At 44.0% G+C, this 22,233-nt stretch overlaps 1 protein-coding gene across 7 annotated transcripts in view; it reads right to left on the bottom strand.

Moving 5' to 3' along the window:
* LOC133410903 (ATP-binding cassette sub-family C member 4-like) overlaps positions 1–22,233 on the bottom strand; it is a 58,248-nt gene that overhangs the window by 6,772 nt on the left and 29,243 nt on the right. For 3 of the 7 annotated variants that reach the window (XR_009769592.1, XM_061692529.1, XM_061692532.1), the window contains exons 21-28: positions 14,752–14,902; positions 14,049–14,168; positions 12,533–12,643; positions 12,363–12,463; positions 11,839–12,030; positions 6,705–6,860; positions 2,383–2,472; positions 1,750–1,922 (exon numbers count right to left, since the gene is read on the bottom strand). Coding sequence is in view for 4 of the 7 variants with exons in the window: in XM_061692529.1 (XP_061548513.1) it covers positions 1,750–1,922; positions 2,383–2,472; positions 6,705–6,860; positions 11,839–12,030; positions 12,363–12,463; positions 12,533–12,643; positions 14,049–14,168; positions 14,752–14,902 (1,094 nt within the window). In the remaining 3 variants the exon portion in view is untranslated. Of the gene's footprint in view, positions 1–1,749; positions 1,923–2,382; positions 2,473–6,704; positions 6,861–11,838; positions 12,031–12,362; positions 12,464–12,532; positions 12,644–14,048; positions 14,169–14,751; positions 14,903–22,233 lie in introns of those variants that run through there. The other 4 variants (XM_061692530.1, XR_009769593.1, XR_009769594.1 and 1 more) reach the window with 4 other exon arrangements.

The raw sequence follows: 22,233 nt of genomic DNA, 5'->3' as shown, positions 1-22,233 counted from the left end.
TTCAAAGCAGGGGAGTTAAGGGGTTGCTTATATTATAGAATCTCACTGAGGGATACACGTAGTTTTATTTGGATTAAAATGTTGTTTGTAATTTTACTTGACATCTGAAAAGGAGCCACAAAGTGTACAGTGGAACCTCAGGTTAGGAACGTAATTGGTGCCGTGACCCTGTTTGTAACCCGAAACGTACGGAAACCGAAGTAATATTTCCCATTAAAATTAATTGAAATGCAATACATTTTTCCCAGCCACAGAATGACGCTATATTTACCTTATTTTAATCATTGTGTGGTTCAAAGTAAATACTGTGCAGTAAAGAAATCGGTAAAACAATTTCTGATGATGACACAACCGTGGGTTCGCTCACAAATCACTGTGTAGTTAGTGCCTTAGGCTTTTCGGGTAGACTGATGTTTATGTTCACCGTGGTTACTGCTAGCCCTAAATGGCCACCACCTCCCACAATGCAGCGCAGCTTCTGCATTGTTTTCGGCAAAAAAATAAAGATACCTGAAGCATGAAGACGATGCTTATGTGGCGCAAGAAAAAGCACAAACTTATGAGTCTTCCGTGGCCATGCCAAGACTGTTTTTCTTTTCAAATAATTGCACATAAATTGAACTCTTCGTAAACCAGGTTGTTCGTAAACTGAGGTTCCACTCTATCTCTTCAAATCTTCAGATTTTTGTTGTTGTTTTTTACTCATAATTAAGATAGTTGTAAGTTGACATTTTACTGGAACTTGATTAACTTTTACAGTACATATACAGTAGCATATGTAGTTTTATATGCAATGAATTCAGTAAGAGTAACCTTTTAAAATGCATCTGAAATTCTACTAAATGGTCCTGAAATTAGGCAAGACCAAGTCTACTGGCTTTTATTTTTTTTTTCCCCCTCAAACTCTTTTTCGACTATTATCTGAGTTACCCTATTTTTATTATCACTTTTTTTTGTCTGTTTACGCCAAAGAAAGCCAATTAATTTTACAGGGGGTTCTTGGTTTTTGACGATACCAATATGGGGTTGTTTTGAGGTTATTTACAGTGCACATGAACCAGTTTGCTCAGCGGCATTAGACTACATCGTCATGCGGCACAAGACAGCTTGCTGTTACAGCCATGTTATGTTTGTCATTTCATTTTCTAGTTATTGCCTCAAAGTGGTTTTGATACAAATATTTACTGTAATTATGGCTTTAATACTGCGTAAGCGTAGGTTATTGATGGACTATGGTGCGTTTCAATTTAACTACACATTCGGGTTATGTCGCCACCGAAGGAAGGGAACTCTGTAGACCCTCTGTATTGGTTAAATCAACCTGTAAACCAGTACTCTAGTCAACTTTTATGCACCGAACAAAAATGTAACCGCAACATTTTTATTTTTGCTCACATTTTTAGAGGGGGCAGCATATTTTGAGTGGCATTTTATTATCGGCAGTCTAATGCACACCTGTGTAATCTAATCGGCATCTCGATATGACCCACCTGTGAAGTCGATGTTTTTTTTGGGGTGGGTTTGCCCGCAAAGGATAAGTGCTCACTAACACAATATTATTGAGACAAGTAGGGCTGTTGTGTATATAGAAAAAGTCTTAGCTCTTTTGAGTTCAGCTCATGAAAAATGAGAGCAAAAACAAAAGTTGCTTGTTTATATTTCTGTTCAATTTAAATCCTCCCTGGAAGGTTTTGTGCCCTGCTGTTTTATTAAATCCTTTTTTGAGTGGCACTACTAAACTCCTGTGACCTTGGGTCCACATTGGCCGTGGCCTCGTCGATGACAAGGATGCGGTTTTTGCGTAGGATGGCTCTGGCCAGACACAGCAGCTGCCTCTGGCCCATGCTGAAGTTGGAGCCCGACTCGGTCAGCAGCGCCTCCAGTTTATTGGGCAGTTCCTCCACCGCAGCCTTCATCTGCACCTGCAGAGAGGCAGAGCACGGCCCCCGGCCCTTCATTACTCCCATATAAAGGCTTCCCGTTGAGATGCCTTTAAAGAACCATCCAAACACAGCCATTAACCGCCTGGCACAATGCAAGGCCAGGTCCACTGATGACCTTGGCCAGTGCTCTCTTGTGGCCAGCCTCTAGCTTTAATCCAGGCCACCAAACCCATTCAGAGGCAGGACCAGGAGCTGAAGCCCTTCACTGTGGGGGGAGCCTTCATCCTGATTGGCCTGACTGCCCAAACACATCTCCCCCAGCACTTTCAATGCTTCCCAGTTACAAGCCGCACATTGAGCGGGGCCCCATGGCCCTAATGGGATTTCCCCCCATGACTTGTGGCGAGCAGGGAGGCTGAATGGGAGCATTGTACAGGGGGACAGAGGGATCCCCCCCTGGGCTGGCAAGGGGGAATCATTCAGAGACAGGCTGGAGTACCTCTTGGAGTGCATTCCACAGGTCCTCATCTGTGTGCTGGCTGAAAGGGTCCAGATTCTTCCTCATGGTGCCCGTGAAGAGAACTGGGTCCTGTGGATAGATGGATATAGAAAGAGAAGGCCGTGGCCGGTAAAGATAATGACGAGGGCTGGAGTGTATGAAAGAGTTAAGGACAGCCTTTATGGAGCGCATCTTGGAAATGAGGGGGGGGAAGATGTTCACAAAAGGCTCGATACACTCAAGAGTCCCATTCAATGCTTTGGCCAACTATACTTCACTATGTTGATCTTTTAGTATCTTGTTGGTATGTGGATCTTACAGTAGCCAAATTGGTAGATTCGTGATTGTCATCTTAAAATTTACAATACATGTGTATATGTGTGAAACGACAGGTGAGACGCTATCCAAGCCCCACACACCTATGGCAAGGATGTGACATGTACAGCCTTCTTACGTAATTTATTACAATGTGAAGAAAAGCATGCAGGAGGAAGCCACAGCACACGGAGAAACACAGGCAAGCACGGGGACAACATGCACACTCCACACTGGAAGGCCACAGTCGAGATTCGAACGCAAAACGTGCTAAACACTAGGCCACTGTGTGTGATGACAGTGACAGACGATAAGTGATGAAGGCATAATGCAAAGGTTAAGATGCAGATATGACTCACGCATGTTTACTTGGTGTCCCAGTAGCCAATAAAAAGAAGTTAACCACGAGTAATAGTCACAAACTAGGTTTGACAGTATGACACTGGAGTTTTACTACTTTGAGTGTGAGTCCACTTACTTCATTTAGCTACTGCACAGTTATATTCTTCTCACACCGCCCCTTCTTCACATATAAAATCCAAAGAAAAAGTGAAATACATAAATGTAATCCTGACTGAAGTCTTGTGGGATCTGCAGAGATCTTGCACAATATGCAGGCACACTGTGTGATGTTCTGTGTGTGCTCTTCAAATTTTGACGCAAAACCAGTGGCCGACTGATCGGCCGCTCATGAAAATAGTTGGGGAACACTGCACACTCAGCGAGAGTTTAGTTAGGTTCGACCGCATCGCTTTGTGTGCGGCAGCCTTTACACCTTTGCAAAAGAGTTCGGGAAGATGACTTAACCACAGCCATTTGCCTTTGACAAGTATTAAAGGCTGTGTAATGTCTGTCTGTCTGTGTGGCGCTAGCACAAACTGACGTGTGCTGCTTGCGCTGGCGCCGTATTCTACCATTTTAATCAATGATTAATCAGTGATTAAGTACGATTTTGGGGTGGCGTTGTGTTGACGTTGGTGCGCAACGGTATATGATAGCAATGGTATAATACCAACTTGAAGGATGCAAGTGTTCGGCTCAAGCAAGATGATGCAATTATTGTTGCTGAATATTTACTAACTCTGTATGGTTTTCTTAGTAAATAAAGCTGCATAATGAGCCAGAGTTGGCGAATACATGTTCACATTCTCATAAATTCGCACTCTCGCAAGCATGACAAGACCTAAAAATGGCGGGCCCCTTAGCGCATATACGAAGGCAGATGAGGGTTCTCCAAGTCAAGGCTCCAAAATTACCCTGGTTTGAAACAACGCCACTTAAATAGCGCAAATTGTACGTTATTTGTGAGAGAGTACTGTGGGCACTGCAGTAGGTCATGTACTTAAGGCATCCATTTTTTTCCCCCTGAAATTATTTGTTATGGAGGATTTTTAGAGGCATTTGAGTTTTAGAGGCATTTGAAGCGTGTTTGTAGAAAATTACACAAAGATGGCAGCGACAGTCACATTGCTAATAACAAAGTTTTGACATTTTGGGTTTAAACCTTTGGCAGTATTTGAGCAAAAAGGTGACACTTCTGTGAATCTGTCAAGCAGTAATATAGACTGAGGTATCCTTGGTTTTATGTATGTTTATAAATCATTTCTCAAAAAAACTTTCCTTCAGGTAAAGAGACGAGACTGCACCTTCTCCCTACCCTTCTTACAAAAATAACACTTTAGAACTTTACCTGGGCCTCAGATGTTCCAGGGTTTTATTTCCTACAAGCTCCCCCCCCCACCACTGACAGCAAAAATAGCAGTGTGCCATTAAGCCAGTTGAAGTCCCAATTCAAACTAGTTTTGTGACATACTTTAATTGAGGATTTGCCGTTCTGTCGGATAAAAAAGCGCTTTCAAGCACAACTTTCCATTCAGCGATTTTGTGCTTCTTCACCAATTCTATATATATATATATATATATATATATATATATATATATATATATATATATATATTACAAAGTCATTCCATGGGATTTCAATAGAATCTGGAATGGCTCCTTTTTAATGCCATATGCTAATATAAGATTATCATAATCAAATCTGCGGCTGCCAAATAATGGAACCCCTCACAGCAGGATGTATCGGATGCATATCACACTCGACATTTTACAAGGGAAAATAAGGAATCTTAAAATTATGTCCCAATCTTGTCCATCTGAAATCTTGACTGGAGATCGTGTCATCTTTGACACATAGAGAGGCAAAGGGTTTTCAAATGAATGTGTGCAAATTCAAGCAGTTTATAAAACCCGTGTGTGCTATGTGGAGAAACATCTCATAAAAGCATGTAGTTACACTTGGGATTTTCACAGTCATATTGCATCTATCTCAAATTAGTCGGAACCAGGAGGAAAAAGTTTCTCCAAAGCGGCGACGGTGCCAGAAAACTATCAAATCCACAGCAAAACATTAATGATAGTGTTTTGGGCATGTTGGCTGTGATGGGGGGGCTAAGTGACGACGTACAAGGGGCCTCTGACTGTGAGGATGGGGAGACTTCTTCTAAGCAGCTTTCCCATGTTTGGGGGGTAGAGGGCTAATCCCCTGTCAGGGTTGGGGAGCTGCTCTCTTCGCAGCGCGGGCCGTGGGAGTCTCCTCCCCTGCCTCCACTCGGTTGACACTCACCCGCGGGCTGGCATTTTCCTAATGCCGTATCGCTTTCAACAAGCGGAAATAAAGTTAAACTGTCTCAAGGCGTCCGTTTGTCTCACTTTGAGAAATCCTCTGAGTGACAACTCACACTTGTTTTAGCTTTTAGGCAAGGTGCATAAAGCGACCAAAAGCATGAGGGTTTATGTAAGCAGTGACACAGAATGGTTAGAAAATAACAACCTCACAATGTCATAATTTCACCCTCAAAGTAATTTGAAACAGGGTAAAGAAAAAAATCTGGAAAAAAATGGCCTCAAGTTATGGGGATTAAGTCGTAATATGACGAGGGGGGAAAAGTAATGAGGATAATGTTGCAATATGAGTAAAATGTCAGAATATTACAAAAAAAGTCTTAATCTTAAGAGAATAAAGTTTTAATTTGTGTCAAAATTACAATGTCATGTATTACCACTCCATTTTATTCTTTTAAAATTACGACTTCAATATTCTAACATTAGGACTTTATTCACGATATTTGTTTTCTTTTCAGTGACGCCCGAATGCTCGTACTAAGATGACGTACTTTAGTGCTTGGTAAAATATTTGGACCCGCCAGCACACTTTTCATTTTACGCTAGCATAGAAAGCTAGCCTGCAGTAAGTTTGTGGGAGGGTAAAATTATACTATTCGTTTTTTTAAATTACATAGATGGGTTTTGTCGCTGTTTTTAGTATTTACATTTACCTGTTTTTGGTTAACGTACTGTATGCGCTTTAATCTCTATTGGCTTCAAGTTAATGACACTCTGCAACGGTAGGGGGAGCCTGGGAGCCTAATAGCTTGCTGCTACTCGAATTTAATTTAGTTTACTCATGCAAACCCTTAATGGGAAACTCAACTCACAGTCACACACATGCAGACATGCTTGGAGAGATGTCAGAGTGAAATTGGGCTTCATAATATTGGAAAAAATGGTTAAGCATGATTGTCATTCACAACTACGTTGACCAACTAATATTTGCTAGCATTGTTGGACCAGTCAGAACACTTCTCATTTTGCGCTAGCGTCAAAGCTAACGTGAGTCAGCTTTGTATGGAGTGCGCGTACACAGTTTGCCGCACATTAACATTACGCACCTGTCGGGGGAGCCTGGGAACACAATTATTTATCCCTTACTGTTACAGGTACATTGGATTGGTTGTTCATCCACCATTTCTGAAGGGATATTTGTTGTTGTTGGTAACTACACTGTAATTCTACTTCCATCCGATGTGTATATCGGAATGCATGAGAAAATTCTAGAATTGTATGATGGGATACACGTTGGCCATCTATAGGCAGTTGTATCTCGACTTATGTGTCAGTTTGTATTTGTAATGAAAAGTAGTAAATAGCGATAACACGCTGACCTGTGGGATGATGGACATCTTCTGGCGGAGGGTGTGCAGACCAATGTCAGATGTGCGGAAACCATCAATCATGATCCTGCCCTCGGGTTCTGCCAGGCGGAACAAGGCCGAGATCAGAGAGCTCTTACCAGCACCGGTGCGCCCCACAATGCCCACCTACAGTGGACAGATAGAAAACTTAACTCGCACAGAAAAAGAAGAAGAAAAAGAGGAAGAAGAGAAATCCGCTAAAGAGACAAATCGCTCCCTTCCGGCAATAAATCACGGCGCTTTTTGTGGTGCTGTCATGTCTATGAGGGCCCATGTCATTAGACATTTTGTGTGACAGCAGAACAAAAAAATAAGACTGATTGAAAACAGTTATGTTATCCTCCAGTAGGGATGTCATACTGTAGTTTCTCTTTGTAAAATCTAACTGGGCTTGTAGAGAACTACATACTGTATATGCAACAGCCAACAAACAACAGGCCTCATACTGATAACAGTCAGTTGAGAAATTTTATGTTTATTGACGAGAAAAGTGTATTTTAATCTCAGTGTAATTTAAATTTTGCCTCTACATATCTCAAGGCATCACTGTATTATTAGTACCTATTTGCATACTGCTTGCATACTGCTTGTTGTGATGAGGGTCACGGTTGTATTATTAGTATTACTATTTTTGTTGTATTTTTATTCATCATTATGTACATTACATCTATCCATCCATTTTCTACCGCTGATCCGAGGTCAGGTCGCGGGGGCAGTAGCTTTAGCAGGCATGGCCAGACTTTCCTCTCCCCAGCCACTTCATCCAGCTCTTCCGGGGGGATCCCGAGGCGTTCCTAGGCCAGCAGAAGGATGTAGTCTCTCCAGCGTGTCCTGGGTCGTCCCTGGGGTCTCCTCTCGGTGGGACGTGCCCGGAACACCTCACCAGGAAGGCGTCCTGGAGGCATCCGAATCAGATGCCCCAGCCACCTCATCTGGCTCCTCTCGATGTGGAGGAGCAGCGGCTCTACTCTGAGATTCTCCCGGATGACCGAGCTTCTCACCCTATCTATAAGGGAGAGCCCGGACACCCTGCGGAGGAAACTCATTCCGGCCGATTGTATCCGGGATCTCGTTCTTTCGGTCACGGCCCACAGCTCGTGACCATAGGTGAGGGTGGGAACGTAGATCGACCGGTAAATCGAGAGCTTCACCTTTCGGCTTAGCTCCTTCTTTACCACAACGGATCGATACAAAGTCCGCATCACTGCAGACGCCGCACCGATCCGCCTGTCAATCTCCCGTTCCATTCTTCCCTCACTCGTGAACAAGACCCCAAAATACTTGAACTCCTCCACTTGGGGCAGGATCTCATCCCCGACCTGGAGAGGGCACGCCACCCTTTTCCGACTGAGGACCATGGTCTCAGATTTGGAGGTGCTGATTCTCATCCCAGCCGCTTCACACTCAGCTATGAACTGCTCCAGTGAGAGTTGGAGGTCACGGCTTGATGAAGCCAACAGAACCACATCATCTGCAAAAAATAGAGATGCAATACTGAGGCCACCAAACCGGACCCCCTCTACGCCTCGGCTGCGCCAAGAAATTCTGTCCATAAAAGTTATGAACAGAATCGGTGACAAAGGGCAGCCTTGGCGGAGTCCAACCCTCACCGGAAACGAGTCCGACTTACTGCCGGATATGGGGACCAAACTCTGACTCCAGTCGTACAGGGACCGAACAGCCTGTATCAGAGGGTTCGGTACCCCATACTCCCGAAGCACCCCCCACAGTACCCCCCGAGGGACACGGTCGAACGCCTTCTCCAAGTCGACAAAACACATGTAGACTGGTTGGGTGGACTCCCATTCACCGGCTCACAACGTCCCGAGTCGAGGTCAGCAGCGCCCCATCCCCACTGCTTCCCCCTCCTGAGACGCCGGATGGTGGACCAGAATGTCCTCGAAGCCGTCCGGAAGTCTTTCTCCATGGACTGACCGAACTCCTCCCATGCCCGAGTTTTTGCTTCAGTGACCACCAAAGCTGCATTCCGCTTGGCCAGCCGGTACCCATCAGTTGCCTCAGGAGTCCCACAGGCCAAAAAGGCTCCTTCAGCTTGACGGCATCCCTCACCGTTGGTGTGCACCAACGGGTTCGGGGATTGCCGCCACGACAGGCACCGACCACCTTACGGCCACAGCTCTGGTCGGCCGCCTCAGCAATGGAGGCGCGGAACATGGTCCACTTGGACTCGATCTCCCCCGCCTCCCCCGGAACACGAGCAAAGTTCTGTCGGAAGTGGGAGTTGAAACTCCTTCTGACAGGGGATTCCGCCAGACGTTCCCAGCAGACCCTCACAATACGTTTGGGCCTGCCACATCGGACCGGCATCTTCCCCCACCATCGGAGCCAACTCAACACCAGGTGGTGATCAGTTGACAGCTCCCCCCCTCTCTTCACCCGAGTGTCCAAGACATGCGGACGCAAGTCCGATGACACGACCGCAAAGTCGATCATCGAACTGCGACCTAGGGTGTCCTGGTGCCAAGTGCACGTGTGGACACCCTTATGCTTGAACATGGTGTTCGTTATGGACAATCCGTGATGAGCACAGAAGTCCAATAACAGAACACCGTTATTCCTCCCAATCACGCCCTTCCAGGTCTCACTGTCATTGTCCACATGAGCATTGAAGTCCCCCAGCAGAACGATGGCGTCCCCAGCGAGGTGACATTCCACGTCCCTAGAGCCAGCTTCTGTAGCCGGGGATCGGATAGCCAAGGTCCCCGCCTTCGGCCACCGCCCAGCTCGCACTGCACCCGACCCCTATGGCCCCTCCCACAGGTGGTGAGCCCATGGGAAGGGGGACCCACGTTACCCTTTCGAGCTGTGCCCGGTCGGGCCCCATGGGTGCAGGCCCGGCCACCAGGCCCTCGCCTTCGAGCCCCACCTCCAGCCCTGGCTCCAGAGGGGGGCCCGGTGACCTGCGTCCGAACAAGGGAAACCTGAGTCCATTTTTTGTCATCATCATAAGGGCTCTTTGAGCTATGCTTTGTCTGGTCCCTCACCTAAGACCTGTTTGCCATGGGTGACCCTGCCAGGGACATAAAGCCTCAGACAACTTAGCTCTTGGGATCATTGGGACACATAAACCCCATTACACTACAGTACAGTACATTACACTAAATACATTAAACTTTGACGGAAAAAGTCAAAACGTCAGCATATTGTTCCAGACCTCAGCATGCCTTGCAAGACCTCAGTTCAGTGAGCATCGAAGGATTAACCATGCACAGGTTTGTTTGTTTTTTCATTGCAAAACTTAACAAGGGTCGAAAGAGGTATTATGATAATATAAATCACAAGATCAGTAAAGTAAGCGGACTCACAATCAAAGCAGTACACTCCAGTAGGTTCTCACTACTCATCAATGTTTTGTTATTTTTATGCTATTGAGTGGTTAACTTATTTTTAACAATTGTGTGACAAGTTTGTAAGGAATGTGTGAGATGCCTCTTTTATTTCTTCCTCATTCATAGTCTTTTAAGACTGTGTGTTATATTGTGTATACGTCTTACAGCAATTTACTTAATTTTACACTTGTGAAATCTCAGTAAAATATAGCTTATACAGTACAGAATAGTTTTGAAATCCGAAGAAATGTGTTTGAGTGGCTTGGACTTTATTCTGTGTGGCTGATGTTTGGTCTGGTCCATGTAAAGTTATCTTATGTGAAACCGATCCGTGGTACAAAGAAGGTTTCAGACCACTGAGGTATTGTAAGACATGCAGGGTGGGGTTTGCATCAGTGTTGCACTACTTGGAAATCCCCAAGAGTTTTTGTTGCGGTGGAGCTGTGTGTTTTCACACAATTCTCTAGAGGATGCGGTATATCAATAGCGGATGTTTTTATCTTTCACTCTAGTCTTATGGTTGTTTGTCACCTTCCATAGGCAGTGTGGGTAGCCACTGACCAAGTAATCAGTTTGGTACAAAAATGTGTCATCGAGTTTGAAAATCAGTTTATGTACAGTTTGTGACCTCAGTGAGGTTTGTTGGAAATTAATGTGGTTCTTTGGGTGAAATGCAGCAGAGAAAAGAACCCCCCCCCCCACACACACCCACATCCTGCACCCTCCCTATGCCAGAGCCAGAACCTCCACACTTATCAAACTATTCATTGTGAAATCAGCCACCCTGCCCAAGCATAGCCATGCAAAACCACACCCCCTTGCATTAAACACAATCCCAATCATCCTCAACCATCTCCATCTCCTTTCCTTTTCTCTCCATATGCCTTCCCTCTCTCTCATAGTGAATAAACACTTGTCACCGGCAGGTAGCTCAAAATGCAAATGGCGACTGAATGGATCCACTCGAACAGTCTTAATTACAAGATATGTATTCCATGAATCACAAATGGTATAGTCCTGGAGAATCAGCGGCACAATATGCTGTCCTTTAATAATTGATTGGGAAAGAATGCCACGTAACAATGAAGCACATCCCACTTTCTACACTAGCTGCATATCAACCCACGTCATGGGCTGTGCACACCAGTGAGGACGATCTCGCCATTGGAAGCAAGAACTATGATTATTTATAAGGAGCTTAACATTGTGTGGACCTCATTCCTTTGTACAGTGGAACCTCCAAAGTCAAAGAATCCATTCTGTGACATTTTAATCCCGAATCAAATTTTCCAAATAACAAATAATGTGAAGTTAATTAATTTGCTCCAGGCTTAAACTTTCATCCAAACATAACAAAAAGGTAGCCGTTGTATAATAAAACTTAAATCAATGAAATCACTTGTGTTTGTGTCATCATGTACTGTTTTGTACTGAATCCTCAAAATGGAATCTGCTTGGTAAAATCAATGTACACTTCTAATTGATATTTAATTAAATACATTGGTCCTATTGTACTGAGCAGCCAGATGTTCCGCTACGCCGCAGTTAGTTCAATTATCAATCGTTATCGTCACGCTTTCCTCTGCCGTCACTGATACCTTTTAGAAAGGGGCCATCACTAGAAAAGGCATTTGTGGAGTCGAACATTAAGTTGCTCTCTGATCTGAAGTCTCATGAGATTTGATGACATTCCTCACGTTTAAACGTTTGAGGCATGTTTCTGGTTGGAAGTTCCGCTCTATGTGGGTGTGTACCTTTTCTCTGGTTGTGAAGACCACAGTCAAGTTCTTGAGGATGAGAGGTTCACTGGCGTTGTAAGAGAAGTTGACAGAGTCAAATGTGATGGAGCCCCTCTTGGGCCAATCATGCGGCGGCTTTGTGTCTGTCTCCCAGGGTGCTTCACTCTCCAAGTCCGTGTACTCCACCACCCTCTCCACAGATGTCATCTACAAAGACAATTATATCAAATATGGTATTGAATTTTTCATCTTGCCAAGACATTTTGGACAATTATATGCTTCCAGCCAGCACAATGGATTCGTGGTCAGCATGTATGCCTCACAGTTCTTAGGTTCAGTGTTCAAATCCCACCTCCAGTCTGGAAGTTCTTACTCTACTTTTAGGAAAGCCTATTTTCTGTTCTAGAGATAACAGAGGTTGAGCCCAAAAATTCTTATTTTCTTTCATTTTCACTTCTCATAACTATAATTCCTGTGTGCCCTCATACTTTGGTTCATATGAGCTGTGTGTGAAAGTTGTGTTTAAAGACATCTCACACCATATTCTCGATCTCCGCACTTTGTCGGACGCCCCACTGGAACATGCCTGTCAGTGTCACAGCGTATGACAGAGCCAGGCCAACTGCACCAGGGTCCATGTCTGCAATAAGTAAACAAATGATCAGATTTTGAGAATGCGTCACATGGCTACGGGAAGCCCATGCAGTACCATCACTGAAGTAAATGCAGCCAAAGGCAGTAAGGGTGACGAAAATGGAACAAATCCCATCAAGGCGCACGGCTAACCAGCGAGAGGTAGCCAGGAACAAGAACCAGGCCTCTGTTAGCAAACATGGATATTTAGTCTTTGAACGCATCCAAATAATTTTGAATTAAAACGATTTGTCATTAGTTTTAAGCAGGGTACACATATACTGATAATCGAGATAAAAAATGTTCCCTCCCTTAAGATCACTGTCAGGAAAGGCCTGATTATCGTATGTCTCTAAAGATTGTCCTGAGCGATTATCCTGTAGTGTGGGGTCTGTTAAGAGTGACTTGGGGATTGTGACTTGAAACTGAAAAATAGCCAATTAGGAAGTGACTTCAAGCTAGCGCTGACACAAATAGAGGCGTGTGCGTGTTAGTATAACGTGTCTCCTAAGTCATTCTATTTGCACAATAGAAATGTCAAGATGAGTTTACAACCACAATGTAGTGACCTCATAAGCTAACAGTTAGCCTAGGGTCCTCCATTTCTTCCTTTAGTACAGTAGAACCTCAGTTAACCTAATATGAAAGTGTTTGTAAACCGAAGCAATGTTTCTGATTGAAATGAATGGAAATAGAATTAATCTATTCCGGAACCAGGTTAACCTTTTTTTTTTTTTTTTATCAGTGTGAAGCTAAAAATTAATACAGTACAAATAAGTGAAAACACACTGCATAATGAAACGGAGTGCACTTACTGTACATCATAGAGAGCTATCGCGTAATGGTAATGCTATCACCAGTAAGCTCTTTTTTCATTTAGCCACACCAGCGAGCAATCATTTTCTTACCGCTAATTCAAGGTCTTTGCTCATCAAAAACAGTCCCTCTTTTTGCCTCTTAACAGTAGTACAAATTTCGCCAAACAAAACTATATAGCAAGATCACAAACACCATTATAAAGTACCGTTATTACTTCCTTCTTTTTTTCCAACAGTAATGCAATTAGACTTCCTAATAACAATCAGTAGCAGTTTTCAGTTTTATTGGGGCTAATTTAGAGCAAAACAATAAAGATACCTAAAATGCGCGGCTCACTGTGTGAATTATGTTTATCCACCAAAACATACAGTAGTTTGTGAGTCTAGGCAATAATTCTTTGAAAATTCGGTTCGTGAACCAGAGCAATCGTTAATCAAGGTTGCATTGTACTACTCTTTCTATGTATTTTTTTCCAGGAGTCTGGATGCCCTGTGGCACCATGCTGCCTCTCGTCGGTCAGTCTGGGTACTATGACAGACTTTTGGTTTGTGAGACTCGCATTTGTAGGTGGAGATACGGTTTTGTGTGTTAGGTGTACTATGCTGGTCATCTTGAGTACGCCACACACTGTGACAGCAGTAAGAAAACACGTGACAATTTTTTTCCATGTCGTGTGGGATCGCTCACATTTTTAAAATTGGTTTTAGATGTCAAAGCTCAGTATGTATGCACCCGCTTAACTGAGTTAATACAATAAAAAAAAGTCTTCAGACCTGAGTGGAGATTTTGATAGTCATCAAACATTTGCTGAAACTTCTGCTGAGCCTCGAATGCTCGGATGGTGCTCAGGCCTTGCAGGGAAGAAGAGAGGTGGGAGAAGACAGGACTCCTTGCTGCAGGAAATCAACAAAGACATACATTTAGTATTTTAACTTCAACATAAACAAAAGGCTGGGTCTGGACTTCCATCCCACTGGACTTTCAGTTAAATAATGAACAGTGTTTCAATAGCGCTCAGTCAAGCAAAGACTTAAAATGTTAGCTTGTGATATTCACAGCTTCTATATTAAAGCGTTTTATGGAAATGTTGCAATTCAGCCATCTTTTGTTTTCATTTGTCAGGCTCACAAAGCCTAAATGTTTCCGCTGAGAAGCTTTATTCTTGAAGATGACATAAGCTATTGGAACAGTGCACATTTGGGCCTTTGCGGTGCGGCATCCAAATAGGTGAACTCAAGCCCAGTCATGCCCACATGGTATTTTCCCCATTGTACGTGATGTCATGAACTCCGTCTCTTGAGGAAATTGTGTGTGGCCCAGTCATAGGCCAGTGCCACCTTTAGCCTTTATGCTAATGACCGTGGAGCTCCTCAATGGTCTATTAGCATTCCTGTGGTCCGCCTTTGTCTCCCACTACGAATGGACATGCCTAGCCCCACACAGCTCTCCTCCACCCCATAAGAAAAATACATTTACTGGTTGCCTCCAAGCGCTTGATGTCCCTGGAGGTCTGAAGATAGTAGCGTCGCAGACACAGGAAGAAGGCGAAGAGAGGAACAAACGGGATGAGGATCCAAGGCATGACTATGGCGGACACTACGATCACGCCAATGACTTGAAGGAACAGCTGAGGAAACAAGAAAAATAAGTAAGTTTTAATATTTGTCTACACGCCACCGTCGTATAATAAGGTAGCAGCAGGCTAGGTGACTCACTGCATGCGTGAAAGGAAAACCACGACCACGCTAATTCTCACTTAGAAGCAGGTGAGAATTTACCACTTGGCCGTAGCTCACTTCCTAGCAGCCCCCGCGGCGGCGCCTTCAACACCTTCAACACCTCCGGCCCCAGAAGTGGTGGCAGGCAAGAGGCCAGGCCATAGTGACTGTCCGCTGGCCACCAACAACCACACTCTGCCCTCCACAACAACACAGTGACTCCTCACTCATGTGTGAGTGAATGCCTCTGACACACATTCTGTACCAACATTGTCATTAAAATTTTATAAGAATCTGATGAAGGGTCATATTTTACACCATGGATTAAAAATAAATGTGCTTCTGGCACAATGCATTTTATTTTGTTATGTGACAGTCATTTTATTTACATTTCACTTTTTATTGCGTGAATGCTATTCAGTATTCACACGTCATTTTATATTACATTTGTATTTTCCGTAATACTCCCAGTAGAGTGGTTAGCACGTTCACCTCGCAGTTCTGAGGTTCTGCGCCCGAATCCGGGTACTTCGGCTTCCTCCCACATTCCAAAACGTGTTTCTTAGGTTAATTAAAGACGAATTAAAGGTGTAGAATGTGAGTATCAATGCTTGTTTGCCTATTTGTGTCCTGTGATTGGCTGACAACCAGTACAGGTTGTGTACTCTGCCTCTCGCCCAAAGAGAGCTCTAGCACCCCTGCCACGCAGTATGGTAAATGGATGGATAGACGAAAGCATAAATGAAAATACAATAAATATACTTGCAGTCACTTTAAAAATCAATTAAATCAGATCCATGTCAATAATATAGGCACAGTATTTTAAAAGAAGAATATTCATGAACTACTTTTCTGCTCGTAAGAAAATACTCAGCTGCTTTTCCAGGCCACCTCACAACAACAACACTTAACTAAAAAACACTATTGCATTTCAATCTAGCTTTGTAATGAGTATTTCTAAGACGTCTTGTGCAATTTGTGATGTTTGTAGCAGCAGATGCTTTCACTTGACTAATCAAAGTGACACCTCAGACTCCTAGAGACAATCAAAAAAGTTGGCGATGAATATTACTCTGCTGCACTTTAATTACAGGACACTATCTGCATTTAAGCACACATTTAAGGGCGATCACTTTCTGAGTTAGTTTTTTTTTGGGAGGTGGGGGTGACAAGAACCCACCTCCATTCCATTTGCGGGTCGGATAAGAGGATATTACCAGTGGTGGAACTCACACAATCAAGCGGGGAGTGGAAACTACAGAGCACATCCGATCCCGAGAATTTCACACTACATAAGTTTCAATCTGAGCCTTGATGGAAGGCTAGCAGACTGCGGAGAGAGATGGCACACGGGCCATTACTGCACGCTATCTGGCCTCCTTGAGGGCAACACACATGACGTGAACAAATATCTCCCGCACTCCTCTTTTTACATCATGCTAACTGGCTTAGTTCATTTCACTTCTAATTGGGCCCATTTCACTCGGGATCACCAGGGTCCGAGCCTGGGCGCCTTATCTGACGGCAGGGGTCAGCAAAGGGGACGCATGAGGAAGAGGAAGCGTGAGATAGCAGCCCTCGCTCCTCCTGCTCCCCGTGGGCCTTTCTGTCGCCATGTCCGCCCGTTTGATGTCATCCATTTTGCCCGGTCTGCCGCTTATCGCGTCAGCATCGAGAACACGGCGGCTCCCGCCCACCACTACACAAAGATGACTCCGATAAGTCATCCTCACCCTCTCGGGCCGCAACCGTATCTCGCCGGCGAAGCCGCACAGGAACAGAAAACTCCCAAAGCCACATCCCGTTGCGCATAAAAGTGGATAGATGGAAGAAAGGTTTAATGTACAAATAAAGAATTAGCGCTAATTGCTCTATAGCGAGGAAAAGAAAGCCACTGCCCGCATGTGATTGACTCATTCAAGCACAACTGCTCTGTGCAAAGTCCATTCAGATCCCCGCGGACCCTAATTGCTTTATTTGCTTTGGTGATACCATCACCTCTTTGATGTCGCAATAAATGTAGAAAATTGAAGTTAATCGCCATATTTGTTTGGGGCAGCGATAGTGCGGTGCAAAGTAAACAAGGCTTTAATTAAACATCCCCGCAGACACAAGGAGTCGGCACGCTCACTGCAGCCTCCTTTTGGCTCCCTTTTATTTACTGACAGTACACTGCGGTTGCCACTGGGAAAAAAGTACAAACAAAACAGGAAATGAGGGGAAAGCACGGCAAAGAAAACTCCTCAAAAGAAGTCCTCTGTCACTGCCGGAATGTTTTTTTTTTAGCTCCACACTTTCCATGACAGGGCGGCACAATAAGCTGCAAGGGTCAGTGGTACTGAAACAAAACGGGGCTGTTCTACTCGGGCTTTGGAACAATGGAGGTGACCCAATCCATTCTGCTCTGTCTTTGGCCTTTATTTTAGTATTAAATGCCCAGATGCAGCATCCTTTCTTTGGGAGAAATGACTGTGGACACCTCCTTCACATTTTGTCCTTCTGAGCCATTTTCACTTCATAAAGCTGCAGTCAGTGTGTTTTGTTGTGTGATGAGTAGAGGCTGACACATACTGTGGTGGTCTCAGACGCTGTCTACATTGGTGGCTCAAGTAGTCCTTGGAGTAGAGCCTTTGTGTGCTGTGAAAAGGTAAAAGAAGTCACTTATTTGGGCTCAGTCAAGCTGCTGATTTCCAACCCCATCGTGGAAATAAGAGAAAGGCTTTGAAATGTGCTCTCTCCAATGCTCCAACTATAAATCATTTGTGCCCGCCATTCAGTCATCCCGCCTTTCTCCCCCTCGTGACACAAAACACATTTTTAACGACACGGGAGAGCAGTGATTGGTGAATCCCTCACCAATGCAAACGGCACAGACAGAAAGGCCAGGATTCATCATTTTGACACATGGGAAGGTTTTTTGGGCGAGGCTGAGACAGTGTAAAAGGAAGTTCCCAGGCTTGAAGGAGCCCCTCAACGCCCCCCGGCCTGAGTGAGTGTAAGACACGGCAGCTGAAGTGCTGGACCGAAGCATCGTAGGACTACACGTGAACGCTGAGAGCGTCTCTTGTCGATGTTCTCCATGAAATGACCATGATTGGCACTTATGAGTGACCGTCAACTCGTCATCTTCCCTATCAGCATACATTGATTTATTGTCTGCCGTTATTTAGCAGTTGTCATATTTTGTGCTTTCATACTACAATATAGCACAGCACTTGAGAGCTCAACAGACTAAAATTCTATTCTGATAAATCTGACTTTTTCGTCGAAAGGTGAAGAACTCAAACGGTCATTGACTAACTTCACTTCTAGGCAGAACAACTTTGCTTGAATAGTCTTTTTGTTCACATATATTGAAGCACATGAGAAAATCCAGAAAATGTCCAGTGGAATACAATGTGGTTGTCAACTACTGCGTTTAAAAAAAAATTAAATAAAAAACCACTTGGAGATCCCACTTGGAGCTTTTGGGATTTGACATCAAAGTACTCCAGTCAAAAAGAAACAAAGGTATGTTTGTTTGTTTGTTTTTTTAATGAAATCATTTTAAAAACATTTATTTTTAAGGGTAATGTTGTGGGTTTGAAATAACACTATTTCTTGGTATTATAGTTAGGGGTATATTTACAGTTTAAACTACACATAATTTCGGTCTGGTTCTCAAAGGAGCACCAGAGGTTGCGGCTTGGTCCTCTTTTTTTTTTTTTACTCAATACAACCTCACTGGATGAATTTAAAGACTCACATGGGACCATGCAATCAGCTGATTTGGGGCAGTTGTCACCAAACCTTTTGACCGACTACTTTTTGGGGCGCTATCATTAAAGAGATGCTCATTTATGACCTTATGAGGATGTATGATGCCACATGCTGCATACTTTTCCCCACGAGCGTCTCCTTTTGTTTCCCAGAGTAACTTGTGCACCGCCCGAAGCTGTGCGGCGCATTCTTGACTTGTTCCGTCACCGAGGCGGTCAAGAACCAGAGAAGAGCCGGTGAAATCCCATCCCGCAGCACTGGTTACATCAGCACTTCTCATATCCCACAAAACCGCTGAAGAGGCCTGACACACAATGCGCCATAATGCATACACACACTCACCAACAAAAAGAAAAATTATCCACCCGCCAGTGTTTTTAAACAATAGCCATCTTCGCTCTGTGTTTGCAAGTGTCCTCTGTGCTCAGTTGGTGTCTGTAGCACGATGAACAAACACACCAGCTATATTCTCTCTAATGATGACTTTAGGCATTACTCCAATTATGAATGAATTAGGAGGCAATTTGTATGCTTTTATTTGCCTTCAATGAAAACGTACACCGAATGGCAGAATGAATTTGCAGGAATGCTCAAGACACACTATGGCAAAAATATTGGCACACCTGGCTATTGTACAGGAAATCCAAATGGAAGACAGTGACTGTGTCCCAATTGAGGGGCGCCGGCCAGTTTCGGAGGCCGATGAAGCCTGATGACGTCATAACACTTTGCAAACTGTCTCAAGTAAAAGTCTCCTTGAAATGTAGCCTACGGTTTGATTACTACAATTCTTTCTTGCCTCGCATATTCCAAAATATGCTCAATTCCAATTTAATTTCAAAACCTCCATACCATAAAGTCGTTCATATTAGAATTCAACCACAATTTGCTGGAAAAATATCCCTTGAAAGTCAAACCGTCATTGTGGTGACGTCACACGAGACTTTGGCAACTCTTGCAAGCATTTAGAGGACTATTTCCACGTGTTTGCTTTTTCTTAGGCTTTTTTTGTGTTTTGTGACATTATAACATAAGGTTACCAGTGGTGACAAAGAGAAAAAAAAATGGTATGATGAAGCTTGGGTCGGCAACGCAGTCATAGAGACGTCGCGACGCCCTTCGATGCAAGCATTCAGACTCCCGTCCCTCGCAAGAGTTTGATCGCGTGGTTATTTATACACACTGAGCGTGTATTCGCTTCATTTGCGGCACATTGCTATGCTCCTCCCACCTCGGTCCTCTTTAGCGGGTCATCAGCGCACTTGCGAAGGTGTGCTGTCAGCGACCACGGCCAGTGCAACAAGTCACCCAAGCTGTATGCCACTCTGCAGGGCAACAGCCTTGTTATAGGAGCAGGCAGATGTGCCCTTCGAGTGTGTGTGTGTGTGTGTGTTACTTGTGAGCATCTTTTCCCCCCCTGCGCCCCACGACCGTCCTCCGTTGCTATCATTGTGAAACACAATTTTCCAAGCGTTGGAATGTTGGCCCACTAATAGGGAATGTGATCTGAAAGGGGACGTGGATGAAAATTAAAAGAGAGAGGGATATTTGGAGGTTTATGCTCGTCATCCACTCCCATTCATTGGAATTGAACCTGATGAAATGATCATCGCTGGCGACAATGAATGCAAGCATTACTATTTCACCCACCACTGTTACATCATCAATTATGAATATAGTCAAGTATTGTTCTAAAACACAACATATATATACTTCATAGACTGTATTCATATGGCTCGGCAGCGGCCGGGACTCATTCGCTTAAAACCCGGAAATGCGGTGTTGCTGTTTAACTGAGTTGAGTGAGTGGTTACCAAACATAAATTGGGCAGGTACTTGAGTATTAGTTGACAAAACTACGTCACAATGTCAGGGATTTCAAATCCACTCGTTTTGCAAGCCTCATGCCGTTTATTGACTTTTGCATTCAATCGACAAACCGCATAGATGTCGAACTGAAACCATGTCAAGGACTCATTTTGACCTACGTTATGTGTGAAACAGTAGGGAAAAAAATTAATTTGATGGAAGAGACATTTAATGAAATGGTTAAGAAGTATATCCCAATACATATGTTCATAGTAAGTAGCCCAAAGTTAGCAGTGTGACTTGGTCAAGAGCTCTCACATAAAATGCTGCACTGAAAGACCCCCCCCTCTGCACAAGCCCCTTATTGTCCTGCCCCCTGCTCTGCCCCCTCTGTGAAAACAGAGGCAACCCAGGATTTAAAGGTCAAGGCCGCACAAAAGCTAACAGTCCACAAAGCCTGAGGTGTTTTTAATTGACATTTCTGTCTTTGTCGCCGGGCTGTAAAGAGGGCAGAGAAGAAGATTCTTCTTTTCAATACACTAAATTACTGAAAAATAAGACCTGTTTAAAAAATATATATAATAATAGGGCCTGTAGGGTGTAACCAGGTTGAGGGAATCCCCTTGTTAGGTGGGTATAAGGGTGGCGCTGCTAAAGTGCTTACTTCACCATAAAAGGGGAGGCTCCGGTGCAAATCCCTTCACAGAATACGGGCTCTCCCTTTAGAGGGAGATAAACCAGTTAGGGCTTTGTTTATGAAGTTTCACTTTATTCCCGCCTGACAACCATTTAGACAAAGACTATGGGGGGAAATGTCCTCGCAGGAATGAGCAACAATAGTCAGGATCAGCAGCTTTTCTGTGCAGCTAATGCTTTGATTTAAAGAAGGGGAAAAAGGCTTCCTTCCAAAAAGTATTAATGATCTATGGAAGACACCTGCAAACAAGAACAGAAAGTAGCCTAAACAATAGAACTTTGTCCAAAACAGGGAGTCCCAAACTCAAAAGGAACTCAAGGCCCAAATTTGACATTGTGTTGCTCCCCCAGGACCCAAAACTGCAAAAAACTGCTAATATACGGAGTCATATAAATGAACGCTAAAGAACACAACAGACATGAATTTGATACAAAAACAGCCTTTTGCCCAAATTTTGTCCTACCTTACCAATGAAAAAAAGCTTTTAGGATTTTACACTTGAAAGTTGGTGACCCAATAAAAACTGACCTGGGATCTGTTTCAAGAACCCTTATCTAAAATATGCCACCAGTGGCTTGCAGATTTTGCGACTGCTTTGGCTGTACATAATATCTCCCAAATCAACCTGCGCACTTAGTGACGACACTAATGACAATAACCAAATGTAACAGACCAGTAGTGTAGGTGTGAAGTCAACATGTGTTTTCACTTGCAGCCTTGTAGACTTTCACTGCTTTCAGCGCCACCGGCGGGCCCTTCTCTCTAACTTATTATTTTACTCTCGCCATTATTCACCTTATCAAAATGAAGTGGACAAAAAGCTTTTGTACGTGCGATCTTTTGTGCTTTCAGCATTTAAGATGGCTTTTGTCTAGCGGGAGATGGGTATCTGCCACGAACATCACTCAGGCATTGTGGAGGGGGGGGATTCGTTTTCAGCGTGCCTTTGTTCCATTCTTTGGCCCTAACCAAGGA

This window comes from Phycodurus eques, chromosome 12 (genome assembly GCF_024500275.1).
Source record: "Phycodurus eques isolate BA_2022a chromosome 12, UOR_Pequ_1.1, whole genome shotgun sequence".
Lineage (NCBI taxonomy): Eukaryota > Metazoa > Chordata > Actinopteri > Syngnathiformes > Syngnathidae > Phycodurus > Phycodurus eques.
Note: the sequence above shows the minus strand (reverse complement) of the source record. Positions and strands in the feature narration are given on the sequence as shown.